This window comes from Macaca thibetana, chromosome 1 (assembly GCF_024542745.1).
Source record: "Macaca thibetana thibetana isolate TM-01 chromosome 1, ASM2454274v1, whole genome shotgun sequence".
Taxonomy (NCBI): domain Eukaryota; kingdom Metazoa; phylum Chordata; class Mammalia; order Primates; family Cercopithecidae; genus Macaca; species Macaca thibetana.
In genome coordinates, this window is record NC_065578.1 from 24,191,299 (window position 1) to 24,215,303 (window position 24,005).

General features: G+C 42.0%; 4 protein-coding genes and 1 non-coding gene across 15 annotated transcripts in view; 2 read left to right on the top strand and 3 right to left on the bottom strand.

Annotated features, from left to right (window-relative positions):
* Window positions 1-23,354, top strand: part of TMEM50A (transmembrane protein 50A) — a 126,816-nt gene extending 103,462 nt beyond the window's left edge. The window contains exons 2-8 of one of the 3 annotated variants that reach the window (XM_050793383.1): window positions 865-970; window positions 2,990-3,102; window positions 10,907-10,974; window positions 12,184-12,276; window positions 16,768-16,828; window positions 21,645-21,728; window positions 22,754-23,354. In XM_050793383.1, coding sequence (XP_050649340.1) covers window positions 878-970; window positions 2,990-3,102; window positions 10,907-10,974; window positions 12,184-12,276; window positions 16,768-16,828; window positions 21,645-21,690 — 474 coding nt within the window. In that variant the 5' untranslated portion in view covers window positions 865-877 and the 3' untranslated portion in view covers window positions 21,691-21,728; window positions 22,754-23,354. Of the gene's footprint in view, window positions 1-864; window positions 971-2,989; window positions 3,103-10,906; window positions 10,975-12,183; window positions 12,277-16,767; window positions 16,829-21,644; window positions 22,133-22,621; window positions 22,734-22,753 lie in introns of those variants that run through there. The other 2 variants (XM_050793384.1, XM_050793385.1) reach the window with 2 other exon arrangements.
* Window positions 1-24,005, top strand: part of LDLRAP1 (low density lipoprotein receptor adaptor protein 1) — a 552,589-nt gene that overhangs the window by 323,631 nt on the left and 204,953 nt on the right. The window lies entirely within an intron of this gene.
* The window catches only part of SYF2 (SYF2 pre-mRNA splicing factor), a 466,254-nt gene that overhangs the window by 49,752 nt on the left and 392,497 nt on the right, over window positions 1-24,005 (bottom strand). The gene's annotated exons all lie outside the window — the stretch shown is intronic.
* On the bottom strand, window positions 6,555-6,658 carry LOC126945592 (small nucleolar RNA U13). The gene has a single exon (XR_007722490.1). It is a non-coding gene; the product is annotated as a small nucleolar RNA U13 (small nucleolar RNA).
* The window catches only part of LOC126955324 (RH-like protein), a 68,158-nt gene continuing 65,796 nt past the window's right edge, over window positions 21,644-24,005 (bottom strand). For all 7 annotated transcript variants that reach the window (XM_050791794.1, XM_050791801.1, XM_050791825.1 and 4 more), the window contains one exon: window positions 21,644-23,546. In XM_050791794.1, the coding sequence (XP_050647751.1) occupies window positions 23,520-23,546 (27 nt within the window). In that variant the 3' untranslated portion in view covers window positions 21,644-23,519. The remainder of the gene's footprint in view (window positions 23,547-24,005) is intronic.

Here is a 24,005-nt window from a genome sequence, read left to right on the forward strand (position 1 = left end):
ATTAGAGAATTATTTTTCATTTGAATCTGTACTTCCACATAGAGCCACAGTTTATCACTTGTCTCTCTACTAATGTTAGTACTCCTAGACTGTAAATATCAAAGTCATCTAATAAGTTTGGAATCAAAATGATACAAAAGAGCTCTTGTGGATTAGTAATCATATACTTGATATTAAAAGTACCACCTAAACTAATTCAATACCTACTTAGAAATAATGGGATGTGACAGATTTTTAGGAGGAGGTCAACCAGTAGTTAAAATTTTTCAATATTTGGAGACCCACCTTTGTTAATGTTGCTTAGATATATCCAAATCATTGATTTCTATTTATTCATTATTATTTTTTGAGACAGAGGCTTGCTCTGTCGCCCAGGCTGGAGTGCAGTGTCACGATCTGGGCTCACTGCAACCTTCGCCTCCCAAGTTCAAGCGATTCTCCTGCCTCAGCCTCCCAAGTAGCTGGGATTACAGACATGCACCACCACACCCAGCTAATTTTTGTATTTTTAGTAGAGATGGGGTTTTGCCATGTTGGCCAGGCTGGTCTCAAACTCCTGACCTCAGGTGACCCACCTACCACTGCCTCCCAAATTGCTGGGATTACAGGCATGAGCCACCACGCCCGGTCCCCAAACCATTTTTTACATTAAAAAAGATACTAAATGAATCCAGATGTTACTTTCCAGAGTTATAACGTGGAAATTCATCAAAAACTAAATCAAATATTCTGAAGAAGTGTGTGGAACCAAAATAAAGCATTTGTAATTTCACTTTAATTATTCCTGAGCTATTAATTATTTTTCAGGTTTGAAGCAAGTAAATTGAAGTACGTTATTTAATTATTTGTTTGTTTGTTTTTAAGTGACCTGAAAAAAATGTCTGGATTTCTAGAGGGCTTGAGATGCTCAGAATGCATTGACTGGGGGGAAAAGCGCAATACTATTGCTTCCATTGCTGCTGGTGTACTAGTAAGTGTCATTGATAATTTGGACCTCATTTTTTGGTGCGTTTTGTGTTTATGGGTTTTGAATTCTGCAGGATGTTTTAAAATATGTACTATTTATTTTATCTTTGACCACTTTGACCATGTTGATATTTTGTTGTTTATGGAGAGCCGTTAGTTCCACTTTAAGAGTTTGTGGTTTAAAATTTGATTAACAGAGTGGTTGGGTTATTCTGCATGGTAAAACTAGCATAATAAAACATTTGTTCATTATATGGATTCTGTCTCCTTTTAATGAGTACATTAAGGTACAAGGAAGTGTTTAAGAAGCAATCAGGTCAAAACCAGTCAATAGATATGATTGCATTTCTCCATAATCCAGTTAACTTTCTTCTCAGTCTTATTAAGGAAAAAAAAGTGCTCGCTTTGGCAACAGATACACTAAAATTGGAATGATATAGAGAAGATTAGCATGAATTTTTTTTTAAAAAAAAGCAAAAACAAGGAAACTCATTAAAATACATTGTGTAAAAGTAATTTACAGAATAAAATTTTTATTTACACTTCAGATCCCTCAAGGGATCTGCTATTAATTTTTTATGATCATAAGGTGTCATAGGCTCTAAAGAGTAAATTTTTTTTTTTTGAGACAGAGTTTCACGCTTGTTTTAGTAGAGACGGGGTTTCTCTGTGTTGGTCAAGCTGGTCTTGAACTCCTGACCTCAGGTGATCCACCTGCCTCGGCCTCCCAAAGTGTTGGGATTACAGGCGTGAGCCACTGTGCCAAGCCATTTTTTCTTAAGCTTTAATATTTATTTATTTTCAAGACAGGGTCTCACTCTGTCTCCCAGGCTGGAGTGCAGTGGTGCAATCACTGCTTATTGCAGCCTCGACCTCCCGGGCTCAGGTGATCCTCCCACCTCAGCCTCTGGAGTAGCCTGGACCACGGGCAAGGGCCACCACACCGGGCTAATTTTTGTGTTTTTTTGTAGAGATGGGGGTCTCTCCATGTTGCCCAGGCTGGTCTCCTACTCCTGGGCTCAAGTGATTCACTGGCCTTGGCCTCCCAAGGTCCTGAGATTACAGGCCATTGCACCTGGCCAAAAAGCTTTGAGTTTTTAGTCTATGAAGAAAATATCTTGAATACATTGAGGGTAGAAAGAAAGGCGTATGTACTCGTGTTAGCCACTAAAAATGTTATTAATCGAGTATGGATCTGTCTGTAACCTGATAAAAGTAATTTGACTAGCTTAAAATTGTTATTTTAAAATAATTGCCAGAAGATGTCAGTTCCCAGAGCTAACTGAGTCAGGGTTTGGTGTGGGGATAGGAAAGGGGGTTACTCTAAAAATCTTCTAAGCTACTTGTCAGAATTTGGTTAAGATAATTTTATTGTAAATTTCTGCTCAGATGATAAAAACTATTTGTGAAGTTTTGGGGTTATTTTGTTATACCTTTGCCCTTGAAAATATCTAGAGCCAAATTCAAATAAATTGTAATCTGGTGTTGACATTGAATTTAAAATCACACCTGAAACCACCTTTAGACTGCACTGGAATTCATCAAAAGCAGAACCTCAGAGCTATTATTTCACAGCAAGAAGATAGCTAAAATTCTGTGAACAATAGTTGTTCTCCATATTAATTTGAATGCTTTTTTCTTGATTTTGGGGAATATTTCTCTGGAAGCTTATGTATCAACAGGACGCTTCTGTCAGTTGGAATTTGAGTTACTTTTTTCCTTTCCCCCTCCACAAGATAACTGGTTTCTAGTTTACCAAATTAGATTACAAGACTTTATTACCATAAAATTAAATAATGATTGAAGTAGACTTAGAGAAAAGTTACGTTAATAAATATAAATTGCTGTCAGATTTAAGAGTACCTAATCAGCTATTAGGCCATGTGCAAATTACATGTGGGAAATAGCTAGAACATTTTTGAAATTAATTGAAAGGGATCTCTTCACTTAAATATCTTGCTGTCTTTTAGCCAGTGAGATACAGAATTGCTGTAATTTCTCATTGGTGTCACCTTTGTTTTAGTTTTTTACAGGCTGGTGGATTATCATAGATGCAGCTGTTATTTATCCCACCATGAAAGATTTCAACCACTCATACCATGCCTGTGGTGTTATAGCAACCATAGCCTTCCTAATGTAAGTGTCATCATAATTGGCATTACTTACATAGATTGCCACAAAATAAAAATGTTTCAAATATAGTTGCATAGGTTTAAAATTCTAAATATTATCAGATTAACATACTGGACATGATTTAAAAGTCATACAGTAGAGATGGACTTACACAGAAAATCAGCAGTCCTCTTTGTTCTTGTCCACCTCTCTACCCCTCCCAGCTTCTCTCAGCTATCCTTTTATTTTTATACCCCCAGGGTTTAGTAGCTTTACATTTAAGTCAGAAACTGTGTATTTTGTCTAAGGGATAATTCTTCCAACAATATTTATTAAGCTTTTATATTCCAGACTCTGCTCTAGGTACAGGACATACAGTAGTTAATAAAACAGGAAAAATCCATGTCTTTTTGGCATTTAAAATAAGTGCAAAGGAGAAAAAAATAGAGCAAGGAGATATGGGATGTCAACAGGAGGGATAGAAATTTTTTTTAAAAAATTTTTTTATAGAGAGGATGTCTCATCATATTGCTTAGATTGATCTCTTGGGCTCAAGTGATCCTCCCACCTCGACCTCCCAAAGTGCCAGGATTACAGGTGTGAGCCACCACACATGGCCAGAAATTTTCAGTAGAGTCAGAGAAGGTCTCACTAAGAAGGTGACTTTGAGTAAAGACTTAAAATGAAAGAACTGACTAGGGGATGGGGATATGTAAGAGAGATTCATTCCAGGCAGGTGGAACAGCAAGTACAAACGCTTTACGGCAAGGAGACCAGTATAACTGCGGCAGCAAGATCAAAAGAGATAAATTGATGAGGTCAGAGAAGTGATGGAGAAGGGCAGATGGCATAGGGCCTTGAAAAGCATTATAAGAACTTTATTTTCAGCCTGATGCAGTGACTCATGCCTGTAATTCCAGCACTTTGGGAGGCCGAGGTGGATGGATCACTTGAGCTCAGGAATTTGAGACCAGTGTGGGCAACATGGTGAAACCTCATCTCTGCCAAAATACAAAAATTGGTAGGGCATGCCTGTGGTCCCAGCTGCTCCGGAGGCTGAGGCGGGAGGATTGCCAGAGCCTGGGAATTCGAGGCTACAGTGAGTCATGATTGTGCCACTGCACTTCAGCCTGGGTAACAGAGCGAGGCCCCGTCACAAAAATAAGAACTTTACTTTTTTTTTTCCTTTTTTTTTAAGACAGAGTATCGCTCTTGTTGCTCAAGCTGGAATGCAATGGTGCAGTCTCGGCTCACTGCAACCTCTGCCTCCTGGATTCCAGCGATTCTCTTGCCTCAGCCTCCTGAGTAGCTGGGATTACAGGCGTGTGCCACAACACCTGCCTTATTTTTTGTATTTTTAGTAGAAACTGGGTTTCACCACGTTAGCCAGGCTGGTCTCGTACTCCTCACCTCAGGTGATCAGCCTGCCTCGGCCTCCCAAAGTGCTGGGATTACAGGCTTGAGCCACCGTGCCCAGCCAAGAACTTTACTTTCATTGTAAGTGTAATGGAAGCCATTAGAAGGTTTTTGAGCAGAGGAATGAAATGACCTTAGATTTTAATAGGAGCATTCCTGTTGAAAAAATTTTTTAAACTGGTAAACAAAATTCATTGCAGTGCCAAATAGTGTAAGTTTCAATACCATGACCCTGTGCTTCTCAAATTTATCAATATATTTTGAAAATATTCTTGTATTCTTACCAGTTTCTCAAATTCATAATATAGTTTAGTTTGTTTCATACTTGGGCTATGACTTTCTTATTTAGTATTGTTTTTTCCTATAGTTTTTTTTTTTCTTCTTCTTCTTCTTTAATTAAGATAAGGTCTCACCATGTTGGCCAGGCTGGTCTTGAAATCCTGGGCTCAAGCAATCCACCTGCCTTGGCCTCCCACAGTGCTAGGATTACAGGTGTGAGCCACTGCGCCCGACCTTTCCTAGAGTTTCTGATTGGTTTTTTTTTTTTTTTTTCCAGGTGGTTGTTGGTAGAAAGAATGTATGTTTTCTTTAGGATTCATTTCATCTTGAATGCTGCAGTTCTAATTTGGACAGTTACTATATGGACTATAGTAGCCTTGTTCAGTTTTTTGTTTTTCCTAGAGTTTCTAGCTGCCTTTTCTTTGTTTTCTTGCATTTTCTACTATTACTACATCTTTATTTTTTTTCCCAAATTCTCAATTATATTCTTCAATGTATTATAACCTCTTTTGTTCTAGAAATCGACATCCCAGAAGCCCATATCAGGCTGTTTCGTTATGAATTGATTACTGTGGAAGCCTGCTACAGCACTGTCACCATGGGGCTTCCCTCCCCTGGTAATCAGGGTTAAATCCACCTTTTTTCCAGTTAGCACATCTTTTTCTTTTTTCTTTTTGGATACAAGAAGTATTTATTTTGGCCGGGCATGGTGGCTCACGCCTGTAATCCCAACACTTTGGGAGGCTGAGGCGGATAGATCACCTGAGGTCAGGAGTTTGAGACCAGCCTGGCCCACATGGTGAAGTCCCTTCTGTACTAAAAATAATTTTAAAAAGGCCAGGTGCAATGGCTCATGCCTGTAATCCCAGCACTTTGGGAGACCGAGGCAGGCAGATCACAAGGTCAGGGGAACGAGACCATCCTGGCTAACACAGTGAAACCCTGTCTCTACTAAAAATGCAAAAAATTAGCCAGGCGTGGTGGCACGTGCCTGTGGTCCCAGCTACTCGGGAGGCTGAGGCAGGAGAATCGCCCGGCCTGAACCCGGAAGGTGGAGGTTGCAGTGAGCAGAGATCATGCCACTAGACTCTTGTTTCAAAAAAAATAAAAAATAAAAATAAATTAGCCAGGCGCGGTGTCGCATAGTCCCAGCTACTTGGGAGACTGAGACACAAGAATCACTTGAACCTGGGCAGCAGAGGTTGCCATAGGCCAAGATCACACCACTGCACTCCAGCCTGGGCGACAGAGGGAGACTCCGTCTCAATAAATTTAAAAGAAAAAAGTATTTATTTTAGTTTATGTATTTATTTTTTTGAGACGGAGTTTTGTTCTGTCGCCCAGGCTGGAGTGCAGTGGCATGATCTCTGTTCACTGCAACCTCCGCCTCCCAGGCTCAGTTGATTCTCCTGCCTCAGCCTCCCCAAGTAGCTGAGATTACAGGCATGCCCACCATGCCTGACTGGTTTTTGTATTTTTTGTAGAGACAGGTTTCACCATGTTGGCCAGGCTGGTCTTGAACTCCTGACCTCAAGTGATCCACCCGTCTTGGCCTCCCAAAATGCTGGGATTACAGGTGTGAGTCAACACACCTGGCTGATACATTTTCTTAGAATTCTCATCTATCTTTTTATTCTGTATTCCAATCTGTTAAACATTTTTGCATTTCAGTTCTCATGTTTCAATTTCTAAGGGCCTTTTTTTGTTTCCTTGATTATAAGTGCGTCCTTTAGGGATCAACTCTCTCTGTGGGCCTTTCTTTTTTTTTTTTTTTTTTTCCATGTTAGACGGGTAAGGTACTGATGTAAGAACAAGGTTTGAGGGAGGCACATCTCATACATGCACATGAACACCCAATCATCGTGCCTAGGAACTACAGAAGAATCAGGTTTTCCTTTTTAAATTTAAAAAAAAAAAATGTTTTAGAAGTAGGGCCTCACTTTGTCACCCGGGCTGGAGTGCAGTGGCATGATCATAACTCACTGCCGTTTCAAAATCCTGGGCTTAAGCAGTCCTCCGGCCTCAGCCTCCCCAGTAGCTAGGACTGCTTGCACACACCACCACACTCAGCTATTTTTTTAAAAGAGTTTTCTTTTTTTGTAAAGACAGGATCTCACTATGTTGCCCAGGCTGTTCTTGAACTCCTGGTCTCAAGTGATTCTCCTGCCTTGGCCTCCTGAAGTGCTGGATGACAGGTGTGAGTCACTGTGCCTCTCTGCCTTAATAATTTAAAAAATGTAATATAAAATGCGTTCTGGCTAGGCATGGTGGCTCGCACCTGTAATCCCAGTGCTTTGGGAGGCCAAGATGGGCGGATCACCTGAGGTCAGTTCAAGACCAGCCTAACCAACATGGAGAGACCCTGTCTCTACAAAAATCAGCCGACATGGTGGTGCACGCCTGTGGTCCCAGCTACTCGGGAGGCTGAGGTGGGGAATCGCTTGAATCTGAGAGGCAGAGATTACAGTGAACCAAGATCGTGGCACTGGACTCCAGCCCAGGAGACAGAGTGAGACTGTCTCAAAAAAAAAAACAAAAAAAAGGCATTTATTGAGATACATGAAGTGCACAAGTCATATATACATCTCAACAAATTTTTAATTACGTATACACCCATGTAAACAGCACCTAGATCACGATTTAAAATATCACCCCAGAACGTTCTCAATCAGCACTTCCACCACACCTGTATAGCCCCTGTCCTGACCTCTACCATTGTCCATGAGCTTTCTGTAGATTTTTTTTTTTTTTTTTTTTTTTTTTGAGATGGACTCTTACTCTGTTGCCCAGGCTGGAGTGTAGTGGCGTGATCTTGGCTTACTGCAACCTCTGCCTCCCAAGTTCAAGCAATTTTCCTGCCTCAGCCTCCCGAGTAACTGGGATTACAGACGCCCACCACTGTGCCCAGCTAATTTTCGTATTTTTGGTAGAGACAGGGTTTTGCCATGTTGGCCAGGCTGGTCTGGAACTCGTGACCTCTCAGGTGATCCATTTGCCTTGGCCTCCCAAAGTGCTGGGATTACAAGCGTGAGCCACCATGCCCAGCCTTCTGTAGACTTTTAATTTAGGTTGTAGAGTCATCTCTTCCAGGCTTCCAGGTAATCCAAGTTGAAAATTATACACATTTTTAAATTATGCTACAGTTACTTAAGTGTAAACACAGTAACTTGTATTTTCAGAATAAAGCAAGTGGCTAAGGGCAGCCAGTTTGACTGTGCGTGGCGTGGGGTCATTGCCAGAGTAGTTATTCATTCGCAGAAGTAAAGGTCTGACTTCAGAAGCCACTGATAGCAAAGGGCTGTGGTCTTTCTCTTTGAAGCTCAGCCATTATGCAGCTATTTCTAGTTCTTTCCATTTTGTTGCAATTTATTTTACTGTAATAATGATGCTGTTAGAATTTTTTTTTTTTTTTTTTTTTTTTGAGACGGAGTCTCGCTCTGCCGCCCAGGCTGGAGTGCAGTGGCCGGATCTCAGCTCACTGCAATCTCCGCCTCCCGGGTTCACGCCATTCTCCTGCCTCAGCCTCCCGAGTAGCTGGGACTACAGGCGCCCGCCACCGCCCCCGGCTAGTTTTTTGTATGTTTTAGTAGAGACGGGGTTTCACCGTGTTAGCCAGGATGGTCTCGATCTCCTGACCTCGTGATCCGCCCGTCTCGGCCTCCCAAAGTGCTGGGATTACAGGCTTGAGCCACCGCGCCCGGCCTTTTTTTTTTTTTTTTTTTTTTAAGATGGAGTCTGACTCTGTCTCCCAGGCTGGAGTGCAGTGGCTCGGCTCCCTGCAAGCTCCGCCTTCCGGGCTCACACTATTCTCCTGCCTCAGCCTCCCGAGTAGCTGGGACTACAGGCGCCAGCCACCACACCCAGCTAATTTTTTTTGTATTTTTAGTAGAGAGGGGGTTTCACCATGTTAGCCAGGATGGTCTCGATCTCCTGAGCTCATGATCCGCTGAGAGTGCCCAGATCAGCTACACCCCAACACCAGGAGCACACTTACAGCCCCCAGTTACAGAGCATCATGTTGACAAATACTAGATGCTTCAGGAAAAAGATTATTTAACTAGTAACTTTTCTGTAAATCTGAGAACATACATAAAAATAGTCATAGCAGAGAACAGAGATTGTTCATTCCAAAGTGTCCCTAATAGTGAAGACAAGATTGTGGTGGCTCACAGAGGGCTGTGAAGTTTATTCAGATGGCTCAGCAAGGAAAACAAGAGCCGGTAACCAGTAACCCAAGAACATTTATTTGTGTTTTACTTTTAAATATGAAGCCTGTTTTTAAATATATTTATTTCATATACAAAATAATTTAGTACTGTATAGAGATCACTGAAAATAATTGAGTATTTTGATCATTCTGAAACTTAGCTTTGTATGAATAAATTAAGACATTACTGTGAAAAAAACTAGGATTCCTATATTCAACACTTTTTTTTTTTTTTTTTTTTTTCCGTAGAGACAAGGTCTGACTGTTGCCCAGGCTGGTCTCAAAGTCCCGGGCTCAAGCAGTCCTCCTACCTCAGCCTTCCAAAGTGCTGGGATTACTGGTGCAAGCTACCAGGCCTGACCTAAACACATTTATTGAGCACCTACTATGTGCGAAACCCCTAGCCTTGTGCTAGGCATTGAGAATGAAAATGAGAAACAAGACAGACAATGGCTTCTGTCCTCATGAAGCTTATATTCTAGTGTTAGACACACACAACTAAATGGGTATATGTATCATAGGTATAGTGTTTTGTAACTTTAACTTGATGTATTGTGAACGTTTTCCCATGACATTTGGAATGTTTCAAAGGATACTTCTAAAGAAAGCAAGCCTATCTCACTTTAGAGTGGTACGCTATGAAAAGTTGGTAAAACACTTCTTATGTTTAGAGCCTGTATCAAGGATTAAAAAAACAAGATTTTACACTTGAGTCTCTATTCAATAATATTTTCAGAGCAAAAAGTTATTGTGTTGTTTGAAATATAGTTATTTCTCCAAACTATTGATGTTACTATTGATGTTAGTACAAAATTAGCACAAAAAATGTATTCCAAAGCCAATTTTAAGAAATATTTGGATTATCTAGGGCCCATTTTCTCCCTCTGCCATTGCCATACATGAGTACATGTCATGTCTGATATATACAAATGGAAAATCAGAAGCAAGCGAAATTATCTTTTTACCTGTTCATATCTTACCAAAAGAAAATTTTGAGAATTTCGTTCCTTTTTTTTTTTTTTTTTAAAGAGACAGAGTTTTGCTCTTGTCGCCCAGGCTGAATCGCAATGGCACGATCTCGGCTCACTGCAGTCTGTTTCCCAGGTTCAAGAGTTCTCCTGCCTCAGCCTCCCAAGTAGCTGGGATCACAGGCATGCGCCACCACGCCCAGCTGATTCTGTATTTTTAGTAGAAATGGGGTCTTTCCATGGTGGTTAGGCTGATCTCAAACTCCTGACCTCAGGTGATCTGCCTGTCTCAGCCTCCCAAAGTGCTGGGATTACAGGCATGAACCACCACGCCTGGCCTCATTCCCAAATTTTAACAATCCAGACTCACCTGAAAGACTTGTTAGAACTCAGATTTCTGGGCCTCATGCCCAGAGTGTCTGCTTTGCTAGGTTTGGGTTAGGGCCAGAGAATTTTCTTGTCAAATAGGTTGCCAAGTAATGCTGATTCTGCTAGTCTAGGGCCCATGACCACTGCTCTGGAGAGTATCTGGTTGAAGAGACCAGTCATATGAACTCTTTACTCAAGAACTGAAGGCCTATGAGCCAGGTGTGGTGGCACTTTGGGAGGTCAAGGCAAGGAGGATATGTTGAGGTCAGGAGTTTGAGACTAGCCTGAGCAACATAGCGAAGCCTCATCTCTACAAAAAATTTTTAAAAATTAGCTGGGTGTGGTGGCGCACACCTGTAATCCCAGCTACTCAGGAGGGTGAAGTGGGAGGATCTCTTGAGCCCAGGAGTTCAAGGCTACAGTAAGCCATGGTTGTGCCACTGTATTCTAGCTTGAGCAACAGAGTGAGACCCTGTATCTTAAAAAAAAGACTTTGAAGCCTAACCTTAAATTTGAGAAACTGTTGATTATTGTTTCTGGTAATTGGTGTCATGGACCCTGATTTCTTGGTTTTATTTTATTCATACAGGATTAATGCAGTATCAAATGGACAAGTCCGAGGTGATAGTTACAGTGAAGGTTGTCTGGGTCAAACAGGTAAATAGGTGCAAACAGCATCTTATTATACATGCTTAAATTCTTAAGATGAGAATTTCACATGGAAGTACCACTTTTCTATTTGTTTTAATATATCTATGAGTAACAGCTTATTTTGAATCTATTGTTTTATGTTTTGGGCTTGAAATTGGGAATTAATATATAACATTCTATTTGCTGTGCTTTATTGAGCCGTAGGCAGTGTTTTTATTAACATGTATTTGTGTTAATTAAAGAGGCCCTATCAGAATTCATTTTAGGCAGTCATGACTCCATTTATTATTTATAGCAAATTTTCATAAACATGTTAATGTGATTGGAAAGTTGGCTGTCCTCCTCTGTTAACATAATTTTAATGCATCTTCCTAAGTTCTGGTCATGTAAATTTGAATTTATTTTGCTGCCTGACTTCCCTGAAAGTGAAATATGGTAGCTTTGAGATTTGTATATCACTGAATATGAATTTTTTACTGTATATCTGTGTTACTGTTTGAAAGTACTATTGGAGGACTTTATTTATTTATTTATTTATTTATTTATTTATTTTTTTTTTGAGACAGAGTCTCGCTCTGTTGCCCAGCCTGGAGTGTAGTGGCGGGATCTCGGCTCACTGCAAGCTCCGCCTCCCAGGTTCAGGCCATTCTCCTGCCTGAGCCTCCCAAGTAGCTGGGACTACAGGCGCCCGACACAACACCCAGCTAATTTTTTATATTTTTAGCAGAGATGGGATTTCACCGTGTTAGTCAGGATGGTCTCAGTCTCCTGACCTCGTGATCTGCCTGTCTCGGCCTCCCAAAGTGCTGGGATTATAGGTGTGAGCCATGGTGCCTGGCAGAGGAGGACTTTAAAAATGTGGAAGCATGCTCCATATAAAAGCATATGGAGAATGAGCCTCTAAATATGGTGAAACAGATTTTATGAGATGTTTTACAGGAAGGTTGAGTATAGGTTTTCTTGGTGTAGGCAGTTGGGGAAGTAAGTATATGCACTTACACAGACTAATAAATAATTTTTAAAAATCTATTAGGCCAACCAAGAAGAAAAAGGCCAACAGCCACACTGATGAAGATGTTTAGTGCATTTTCCACTGTTCTTACATTAGACTTTAATGGCAGCTGCACTTTTTTTTTTCTGTTTGGGTTTTATTTTTGAAAGTTAATTTTACTGCCCTACGCGAAACAATTCTGGTAAAATATTATTTCTTTCAAGGTGCTCGCATTTGGCTATTCATTGGTTTCATGTTGGCCTTTGGATCTCTGATTGCATCTATGTGGATTCTTTTTGGAGGTTATGTTGCTAAAGGTAAGAGAAAACATAGGATACAACTTACTTCAGTGGAATACTGGAATTTTGCATTAAAGTTAGTTATTTTTTTTCCTATAGATGGGCCAACTGCTAGCAATACATTTATATCTGGGGACCCCCCCCCCCACCGACAGTGTTTGGTTTTGTTTGTCTTGAATATTTTTAGTGTTCCTTTCTTCAGTCTTTTTTCTTCTTATCCAGAGCCTAGAAGGGATGAGACAGCTCTAAACACTGCTTCTCTTTGGCTTCCAAAAATCTCAAAAGCAGAACATATATGTTATCTATCTAGTTAGCAGATGTTTCTTTTGAAGAGACAAGAGTCTTATTGTCACCCAGGCTGGAGTACAGTGGCATGATCATGGCCCACTGCGGCCTCAACCTCCTGGATTCAAGCCATCCTCCCACCTCAGCTTCCCAGGTAGCTAGGGCCACAGGCACATACAACCACACCCAGCTAATGTTTTCATTTTTTGTAGAGATGGGATCTTGCTATGTTGCTAAGGCTGGCCTTGAACTCGTGGCCTCAAGCTTGGCCTAACAAGTTCTGACTTTCAGAATATCTGTGCAAAGCTGTAACATCGCAGAATTGAGATTTATTCAGTTAAGCCTCCCTGGTAATATGATGTCATCTCCTTTTAGACAAAAAAGTAAACTAACATTTAATATACTTCTGCTATATAAGGCCAGTTTAAGGCAAGCTCAGGAAGAGGTGTACTGTTAGACCCTGGGAGAAATTTCACCTTGAGGGACCATAGGAAAATAGAAAACCCATTTAATGGTTCAGGTGAAATTGCTGTGGCTGTCGTAGTAAAAATACAGTATTAATGATTTATAAAAACTGGACTAGGTTATATATATTTAGCTCTTTTTTTTTTTTTTTTTTTTTTTGAGACAGAGTCTCGCTCTATCACCCAGGCTGGAGTGCAGTGGTGCGATCTTGGCACTGCAAGCTCCACCTCCCAGGTTCGTGCCATTCTCCTGCCTCAGCCTCCCGGGTCGCTGGGACTACAGGTGCCCGCCACCATTCTTGGCTAATATTTTTTTGTATTTTTAGTAGAGATGGGGTTTCACTGTGTTAGCCAGGATGGTCTCAATCTCCTGACCATGATCTGCCTGCCTCGGCCTCCCAAAGTGCTGGGATTACAGGCGTGAGCCACCGCGCCCGGCCTATTTAGCTCATATTTTAACATTTACTTGAATACAGTGTAACTTTTCGATTAAAATAATGTTTCCTAAATTTTTATTAAAATTATTTAATCTGATAGACAGGAGTAATAGATATTTCCAAATATTTGTATTATTATTGATTGATTGATTGATTGATTGAGATAGGGTCTTGCTCTGTCACCCAGACTGGAATGCAGTGGCACAATCTCAGCTCACTGCAACCTCCACCTCCTAGGCTCAAGCAGTCCCCCCACCTCAGCCTCCTGAGTAGCTGAGACGATGGGCGCATACCACCAAGCCCTGCTAGTTTTTTGTATTTTTTGTAGAGATGGGGCTTCACCATGTTGTCCAGGCTGGTCTCAAACTCCTGGGCTCAAGTGATCTGCCTGTCTCAGCTTCCCAAAGTTCTGGGATTACAGGTGTGAACCCCTAGGCCTAGCCCTGTGTAATTTATTATTCATGTTCCCAAAATTGTAGAAAATAAAAGAGGGTGGGTGCAGTGCAATCCCAGCTCTTCAGGAGGCCAAGGAGGGACTATTGCGTGAGGCCAGGATTTTGAGACCAGCTTGGACAGCATAGGGAGACCTCATCTCTACAAATAATAAATATTTAGCCGAGTATGGAGGCGTGCACCTGTGGTCCCAGCTACTCAGGAGACTGAAGTGAGAGGATCACCTGAGCCTGGGAGGCAGAGATTGCAGTGAGCCATGATCGTGCCACTGTACTCCAGCCTGGGCGACAAAGTGAGACCTTGTCTCAAAAAAAGAGAAAAGAAAGGCTGGGCGCGGTGGTTCACGCCTGTAATCCCAGCACTTTGGGAGGCCGAGGCAGGTGGATCACGAGGTCAGGAGATTGAGACCATCCTGGCTAACACGGTGAAACCCTGTCTCTACTAAAAATACAAAAAATTAGCCGGGCATGGTGGTGGGCGCCTGTAGTCCCAGCTACTCAGGAGGCTGAGGCAGGAGAATGGCGTGAACCCTGGAGGCGGAGCTTGCAGTGAGCCAAGATCACGCCACTGCACTCCAGCCTGGGCGACAGAGCAAGACTCCATCTCAAAAAAAAAAAAAAAAGAGAAAAGAAAAGAAAGAAAAGAAAAATAAGTAATAGTAATTTCAGCACTCTTAAATATTTTGGTTTATTTCTTTTGTTCTGTTTTCTTATGTTTTTAGTTATTATAATTTTTATCCCCCAGTTGCATTTAACATGATATTATAAGTTGTTCTTTTGCTGCTATAAAATCTGTTTTATATGTATCTATAAATAAATTTGTTGCCCAGGCTAGAGTGCAGTGATGCAATCTCAGCTCACTGCAACCTCCACCTCCCAGGTTCAAGCAATTCTCCTGCTTCAGCCTCCCAAGTAGCTGGGATTACAGGCGCCCACCACCACGCCCAGCTAATTTTTGTATTTTTAGTAGAGACAGGGTTTTGCCATGTTGGCCAGGCTGGTCTTGAACTCCTGACCTCAGGTGATCCACCTGCTTTGGCCTCCCAAAGTGCTGGGATTACAGGAGTAAGCCACCACGCCTAGCCATATATATATTTTTAAATGTGGTTGGGTGCAGTAGCTCATGCCTGTAATCCCAGCACTTTGGGAGGCTGAGGCAAGCAGATCACTTGAGACCAGGAGTTTGAGACCAGTCTGGCCAACATGACAAAACCTTGTCTCTACTAAAAATACAAAAATTACCTGGGCGTGGTGGCACACACTTGTAATCCCAGCTACCTGGAAGGCTGAGGCACGAGACTCTCTTGAACCCGGGAGGTAGAGGTTGCAGTGAGCTGCGATCATGCCACTGCACTGCAGCCTGGGCAACAGAGGGTGACCCTCTCAAAAAACAAAACAAAGAAAAAAAAAGGGAAAAAAATTACCTTTTTAATCATAGGAATTGCATAATACTTGTTCATTATAGAAAACTAAGAATGTAAAAGAACTCAAAAGAAGAAAATGAAATTACTGATAACTTTCCCAGATACAACTATTAATACAGAGCCCCTTTTAACCGGAATGTCTTTATCTCATAATTTTAGGCTATTTTCTTGAAAACTTCTGGAGCAAGGTTATGTTTTGAGAATTATTAGCAGATCTATAACTTTATAAAGTTGGCTTTATAACGTTTTTAGAAGCCATTGTAGTGGTAATGGTTATTTAACGTGAAATGGTGGTGAAGACCTATGCAAACCATCTGTTATGTTAATCAGATTAACCAAAGCTGTTCTGAAATGAGAAAAATTTGACAGTTCACCTATTTATTGTGCCTCTGTCAGTGAGCAGTCATTGACAATTCCGGTAGAAATTTATGAGAATTTCAACTTCATTTCTAGATACAGTCAGAAAAAAATGTTGCTCCAGCAGTCCTTCCAATCTTAGTTAATGGCTGGCTACTCTATCTTTCCATGTGTTTAGGCCAAAAGCCGTAGATGGTGAAGGCCTGTCAAAGATGACACTTGTCTTCCTCCCATGCCCCACATCCAGTCTATCTGCAGATCCTGTTGACTGTGCTATAAAATATATCCTGAGTCTAACCACCATTTACCATCCTCCATTGCTACCACCCTGGTTCAATCCATCATAATTTCTCACCTGATTTCCTGGAAGAGCCTCCTAACTGGCTTCTGTTTCCTCTCTTGCCTCCTTTATTCTACCCTCAGCACAGCGGCCAGAGGGATCCTTTTAAAATATGTCAGCTCAGATCACTTTTCTGCTCTCAACCCAGTGGCTTCTCATCTCACTCAGAGTAAAAATCAGAGTCCTCACTGTGACAGCCAGGTCTCCACCGCCCAGCTGCCCTCTTTCTTTACCCTTTTCCGGCTCTTCCCTCTTGTGCCTATGTGGCTATTCCTGTAATACACTGGCATGCTCCCTCAGGGCATGTGCATGGCTTCTGCCCTCACTTCCTATGTGTCCTTGCTCCAGTGTCACCTTCTCATGAGGTCTTCCTGGCCACCTGTGTCCGATGTCATACTACACTTCTGTACCTTTCCTGCATTATTTTATCTTCTTTTTATTCAGTATGTTCTCTGGTTCCATGAGGGCAAAAAAAATTGTACCTGTTTTGTTTATTGCAGTATCCTCAGCATTAAATAGGGCCAGCATACTGTATGCCCCCAGTAAATATTTGTTAATGAACGAAGGGAGCTATCATTTACTAAAGCCATGCTAGACTCTGTCACACATTATGTCATTTTAATACTCAAGCCAACCCTGATTCCAAGAAAAATCAATTCTTCTAGGCAGGAAAACTGGTATTTGCCAATATATCTGAATCTAAATGTTTTGAGATCATAACCTTCTGAACACTGCAATTATTTTTTACAGAAAAAGACATAGTATACCCTGGAATTGCTGTATTTTTCCAGAATGCCTTCATCTTTTTTGGGTAAGTTTGTTTTGCATTATCTTACCTTTTTTAAAAAAAAAAAAAAAAATAGCTTCTTTATATCATTTGCTATATTTAGTTGCTTAATTACTCATCCAATACCCCTCCCCCATGATATTTTCATAAAACATGAAGAGTAAGGTTGAGAAGGATATTTTAAATAGATGAGTTGGTTTGCTGCCAACCTTAGGAGCATATATTAATTTTTAAGATTGCTACCACGCCCCCTTTTAATGAGTGAGTAACTATGATTCATGAAGATTTAGTTACATAACACTGGTGATGTTCATTTTAAACTTAGATCTCTAACAGTTGCTTTAAATGAAAGCCTGCCTAAAACCATTTATCCTTAAATTTTGGTTTCTGATATATTTTATAGTTCTGTCCTTGATATTGTAGAATTTGTGAGATTTGAGGTGTGGAGGAAAAGCCCATTTTTTATCCTTCCCTTTCAATTACAAATGAAAAGATGATGAAAACCTCTAAAAACTTCAAGGCTTTTATCAATAATCTTCTCTGATGTTCATCTTTCCTAGAAATTTAGGGCCTGCCCTTTACCCATACTGTTCCTCCAACCACTACCACCCCCTCCAGCCCCCATAACCTACCCCCGTCACTGGCCGAAAAACCCTACAAACAAAATAGCTCAACAGCTCTTAATCCTCTGCATCAGGAGCTTTGTTGGTTTTTGGTTTTTGGTTTTTGTTTGTTTGTTTGTTTTCGAGACGGAGTCTCAGTCTCTCACCAGGCTGGAGTGTAATGGCACGATCTCAGCTCACTGCAACCTCTGCCTCCTGGGTTCAAGCAATTCTCCTGCCTCAGCCTCCCAAGCAGCTAGGACTACAGGCACACACCACCACGCCTGGCTATTTTTTTTGTATTTTCAGTAGAGACAGCGTTTCACCATGTTGGCCAAGATGGTCTTGATCTCCTGATCTTGTGATCTGCCCACCTCGGTCTCCCAAAGTTCTGGGATTACAGGTGTGAGCCACTGCACCCGGCCTGCATCAGGAGTTCTTTTTTTTTAAATTAAAAAAAAAAGATGGGAGTCTCGCTCTGTTGCCCAGGCTGGAGTGCAGTGGTGTGATCTCGGCTCCCTGCAACCTCTGCCTGCCGGGTTCAAGTGATTCTCCGGCCTCAGCTCCCGAGTAACTGGGATTACAGGCACCCGCCACCTTGCCCAGCTAATTTTTTGTATTTTTAGTAGAGACGGGGTTTCACCGGGTTAGCCAGGATGGTCTTGATCTCCTGACCTCATGAGCCACCCGCCTCGGCCTCCCAAAGTGCTGGGATTACGGGCATGAGCCACCGTGCCCGGCCAGGAGTTCTTAACCTTTATTCTGTCAGTAGCCTTCTGAAGGTGAGAACTCACCAGATATTTTCATATGCAGGAAATTGGTGTTTTGCATATTTCTGGAAAGAGTCTGTGGCTTTCATCAGATTTTCAAAGAAGTGGCTAATCCAAAAAAAGGCTAGGAATCTGATATATATTACAGGACTTTTCCTTCCCCTTCCCTTCCCACCCACCTCCGAAAAAGAAACGAAAATCCCATGTCTTCTGAAGCCCTCTTGAAATACTAATAGTTGCTCTTCAGAATGAGCCACCAGTTGGTATTCACACCTATTCTATTCCATCACCATTTTTGCTATTTTGTAAAATCAGTTTGGAAATAAGAAAAATGTAAACTTAGATGTGACAAGATGCACAGCCTCTTTGGGTTATACCTTGTATCCTATAAGCAAATCGAACTCCAGGTAATGGACACAGTTAGCAGAGTGGTTGTAGCAGATTGCCTGTTGTTATAGTCCATTTGCATTGCTATTTAGGGGTACCTGAGGCTGGGTAATTTAGAAAGAAAACAGGTTTATTTTAGCTCATGGTTCTGCAGGCTGAACAGGAAGCATTAGCATCTGCTTCTGGTGAGAGCCTCAGGAAGCTTCCAGTCATGGCAGAAGGCAAAGTAAGTGGGAGCCAGCATATCACATGAAGCAAGAGAGGGAGGAAGAGGAGGTACCAGCCTCCTGTAAACAACCTCTCATGTGAACTAACAGAATTTACTCATCACCAAGGGGATGGCACTAACTTGCCATTCATGAAAGATTTGCCCCCTTGGCCAGGCACGGTGGCTCATGCCTGTAATCCCAGCACTTTGGGAGGCCAAGGCAGGTGGATCACGAGGTCAGGAGTTCAAGACCAGCCTGGCGAACATAGTGAAACCCCGTCTCTACTAAAAATACAAAAAATTAGCTGGGCATGGTGGTGCGTGCCTGTAGTCCCAGCTACTTGGGAGGCTGAGGCAGGAGAATCTCTTGAACTTGGGAGGTGGAGGTTGCAGTGAGCCAAGATCGAGCCACTGCACTCCAGCCTGGGTGACAGAGTGAGACTTCATCTCAAAAAAAAAAAAAAAAAGATTTGCCACCATAACTAACACCTCCCACTTGGCTTTAGCACCAACATTGGGGATCAGATTTCAACATGAGTTTTGGAGGGGACACCTGCCATTCTGATTCGTAACAGAATGGTACTCAGCAGCAGCATAGAATTACTATTTCAGAAGTCAGAGTGGACAGATGTCAGTACCAAGGTGACCATCTGACAGTGTAGGAGGGACTGGTCCCTGGCTCTTGCCCAAGAAACTCTTCAGATTGGAGTTCATATCTTGTGACGAGTATTCTGAAGTTACAGCGTCTCTTTTAAGCTATTTGGACAGTAGAGGCCTCTAATAACCAACTTCAGTTTTTCTTTGTTACAGCAGTAGATCCGATATTAACTAGAAGAGCAGAGATCTGGGATTACAGGCACATGCCACCATGCCTGACTAATTTTTGTATTTTTTGTAGAGACGGGGTTTTGCCATGTTGCCCAGGCTGGTCTCAAACTCCTGGGCTCAAGCGATCCACCCACCTTGGCTTCCCAAAGTGCTGGGATTACAGGCGTGAGCCGCCATGTCTGGCTCATAGCTCCCATTTCATTTGGTGCCTGGGACTGTGCGCCAGCTGCCCCGTAGAGCATGCAGGCAGGCATCTGCACTCTGGCTCATCTAAGGCACCTGTGGGTAATTTGCCGCCCTCGGCAGTTGGCTTCCCAAAGCCTGGCTGTGTCCATTCCCTGCCTCCTCATCTCCTAAACATGGCCAGATTCCTCCTTGTTCTGTTGACACCTCAGGTATCATTTTATGCATATAGTTGCCCTCTTGCCTCTTAAATTGAAGCCTTGAGGACAACTGTAGACATTCCCTCACCTAAACCCTAGACCAGGGGTGTCCAATTTTTTGACTTCCCTGGGCCATATTGGAAGAATTGTCTTGAGGCACTCATAGAATACACCAACAATAGCTGATGAGCTTTAAAAAAAAAATCACAAAATAAATCTCATAATGTTTTAAGAACGTTTACGAATTTGTGTTGGGCCACATTCAAAGCCGTCCTGGGCCACATATGGCCTGTGCTTTGCGGGTTGGACAAGCTTGCCCTGGACTTAAGCTCTGTGAGGGCAAATTCCTGTCATACCAGTCTCCTGGGCTTTTCTGGAAGCCCCATGCTTTTTTATGCCTCTTTCGCCTTTGATGTACTGTTTCCTGTCCCCAAAACACCTGCCTTCATCATCCCGCTAGGTCTTGTTCCTACCAATCTCCCATTCAAACTCCTGTTTTTCCACAAAAGCCCATCTCAAATATTACCACCTCTGTAAATCCTTTTCTAACTTATTCAGGGCAACTGAATTCTGTGTTTCTGTGCCCCCTTAATACTTGGTATGTAAGTCTCCTTCCCCAACCACCCCCATGCTTACCACATCGCGTTAGCAAGAATGAGAGCAATTTGGCTGGGCGCGGTGGCTCAAGCCTGTAATCCCAGCACTTTGGGAGGCCGAGACGGGCGGATCACGAGGTCAGGAGATCGAGACCATCCTGGCTAACACGGTGAAACCCCGTCTCTACTAAAAAATACAAAAAACTAGCCGGGCGAGGTGGCGGCGCCTGTAGTCCCAGCTACTAGGGAGGCTGAGGCAGGAGAATGGCGTAACCTGGGAGGCGGAGCTTGCGTGAGCTGAGATCCGGCCACTGCACTCCAGCCTGGGTGACAGAGCCAGACTCCGTCTCAAAAAAAAAAAAAAAAAAAAAAAGAATGAGAGCAATTTGAGGGCAGTGGCTTTGTATCTTATTTTATAGCCCTGGCACCAAAACAGTTTGTTGAATGAATTTGATAAAATCAGACCTGTAGGGCCGGGCGCGGTGGCTCACGCCTGTAATCCCAGCACTTTGGGAGGCCGAGACGGGTGGATCACAAAGTCAGGAGATCAAGACCATCCTGGCTAACACAGTGAAACCCCATCTCTACTAAAAATACAAAAAAAAATTAGCTGGGCGTGGTGGCGGGTGCCTGTAGTCCCAGCTACTTGGGAGGCAGAGGCAGGAGAATGGCGTGAACCTGGGGGACGGAGCTTGCAGTGAGCCGAGATCGCACCATTGTACTCTAGCCTGGTGACAGAGCGAGACTCCATCTCAAAAAAAAAAAAAAAAAAAAAAATCAGACATATAATGGTTACATAGTAAACACTGGTTAACTTTTTAAAAGTCACATGTGTCTTCAGTACTCGAAAGTTAAGGTTGTTGGGAATATGGTGGTTAATAGCACAGTTGAACATAATGGAAGAATTCACTACCTTAGAATCAGTTTCTGTTTTGATACGTTTCGTACCAAACTTTCTTCTACAACTCATCAATTCTTTGTTGCTTGTTTCACACCATTCTCGAAATCTCACATATTCTTTTCTCAAATTCAGGGAGTCATGTGGTATTTCTTGTTTTATTCACAGAGGGCTGGTTTTTAAGTTTGGCCGCACTGAAGACTTATGGCAGTGAAAACATCCGATTTCCTACAGCACAACATCCCTGCTTGGGTTTGTTTGTTTTTTTACTGCTCACTCCCAATCTTTTGTAATGCCGTTTTCTAAACTTATTTCTGAGTGTAGTCTCAGCTTAAAGTTGTGTAATACTAAAATCACGAGAACACCCTATTTAAACAACCACCAAAAATCTATTGTGGTATTCACTTGATTAACTTATGAAACGTTAAAGCAAACTTTCACATGAATAATTTTTGTCAAATTTGATCATGGCATAATTTGTAAAAATAAAAAGAAATTACAAAAGAAATGATGGATTTGTCAGTATAAGTATTTGTCATATCTGAGGTCCAAAACCACAATGAAAGTGCTCTGAAGATTTAATGTGTTTATTCAGATGTGGTCTCTTCTGTGTCAAATGTTAAATGAAATATAAACATTTTTTAGTTTTTAAAATATTTCATGGTCAAAATTCTTCCTCACTATAATTGGTATTTACTTTTACCAAAAATTCTGTGAACATGTAGTGTTTGAGTGGCTTTTGAGGGTCTCCCAAGGTGTGAGTGGACGTGTTGGAAGAGAGAAGCACCATGGTCCAGGCACCAGGCTCTCCACGTCCCTTCCGTGGGAAGCTCTTCCGCTGTGCCTCCCATTCCAAGGGCAGGAGGATATGACTCAGCCATGACACGTGGTTCTGGTGGGACGCACAGTCACTCCACACCCACCGTTGAAGGAGAGAGGAGAAAAGGAGAGAGATTTGACACTCCGGTCTTACACAGGGGACAATTTCTTTGTAGTTGTTCTGATAATAAACCGGGTTCCATGTTTCATTTCATCTGTATACTGAACCACTAGCCTAATAGACCGGCACGGTCAACTAGAATGACAAACATTAGCTACTGGGAACTCTGGTTGTCTCATCCTCTTCGGAACTCTTGTCCCCACAGGCTCCCCACCTCTGCAAGATGGGATACGCTCTTCAGAACCACAGTTTGAAATGTCTTTCATAACGTGCTACAATTAGCCTTCAGAATATTTGCTGGGTGATTTAAATGTGTGGGTCTCTTTTTCCATGCTAGCGTCGTCATCTGACAGTCTCTATGCTGTGAATATTGCCTGGCCATCAAGACTCTTCTCAAAGAAATAACTTGCTGTCATCCCACACGAACTCCTGATGTTTTTTCTACAAAAGTCCATAAAATGTGAAAATTGGAGAAGATCTTAGAGGTTGAAGTCTACCTTCTCTTTCACACAGGAGGGAACCTGGACCATGGAAATTTAAGTAACTTCCTCACGGTCACAGAACTAGTTTTTTAATCCTCAGGCAGTGCATCCCCCCACCCTACAACTGAGCACAACCTCTTTCCCCACAGTGCAATTCAGAATATGCTCAGGGAATGCCAGCCACCTTATAAAACTGCTGGGATAAAAGCATGATTCCCACAAGGACTAAGGATCAGTGATTTGTAATTTTCCTGTTTTGTACTATCTGCTTTGCTCATGTAGACAAGAGTTAACTGGGTAGCATACTTTATTAAGCATGAGAAAGAATCTTAAGAATTGTCAATAAAATTAACCCAAAACTTTAATAATGTGTCTGTAACCAAGAAAATATTGATAGCATCATCCTAATGAAACTAAACATTTATTTTAAACTTATTAAATTGACTCTTAAACTAAGTTTTTAGTCTTTTATTTTTTAATATCAAATCTGTCTCTGACCTTGTTTTATTGTACATAAGGAGACTTTGCGGTCATGAGCGTTTCTCACGTACAAATGCAGGCAACAGTGAAAGGAAGTTGTCTTGTTTTTGAACAGGCCTTGTTTTTCTTGGATGCTTTTTCTTAAAATCCAACAGCCAAATGAGGAAACTGTAAAAGCAAAACAAACATTTTTATCGCAGATGAACCCACATACTGATTTTAACTTGATTTCTTGAAACTTAGCCTAAATGTCTCATCACAAAGACCTTAGAAATTCTTTTTTTTTTTTTTTTTTTTTTTTTTTTTGAGACGGAGTCTCGCGCTGTGTCACCCAGGCTGGAGTGCAGTGGCGCGATCTTGGCTCACTGCAAGCTCCGCCTCCCAGGTTCACGCCATTCTCCTGCCTCAGCCTCCGAGTAGCTGGGACTACAGGCGCCCGCCACCACGCCCGGTTAGTTTTTTGTATTTTTAGTAGAGACGGGGTTTCACCATGTTAGCCAGGATGGTCTCGATCTCCTGACCTCGTGATCCACCCGCCTCGGCCTCCCAAAGTGCTGGGATTACAGGCTTGAGCCACCGCGCCCGGCCAGAAATTCTTTAATAAAATCTGAATTGGAAGAGATCTTA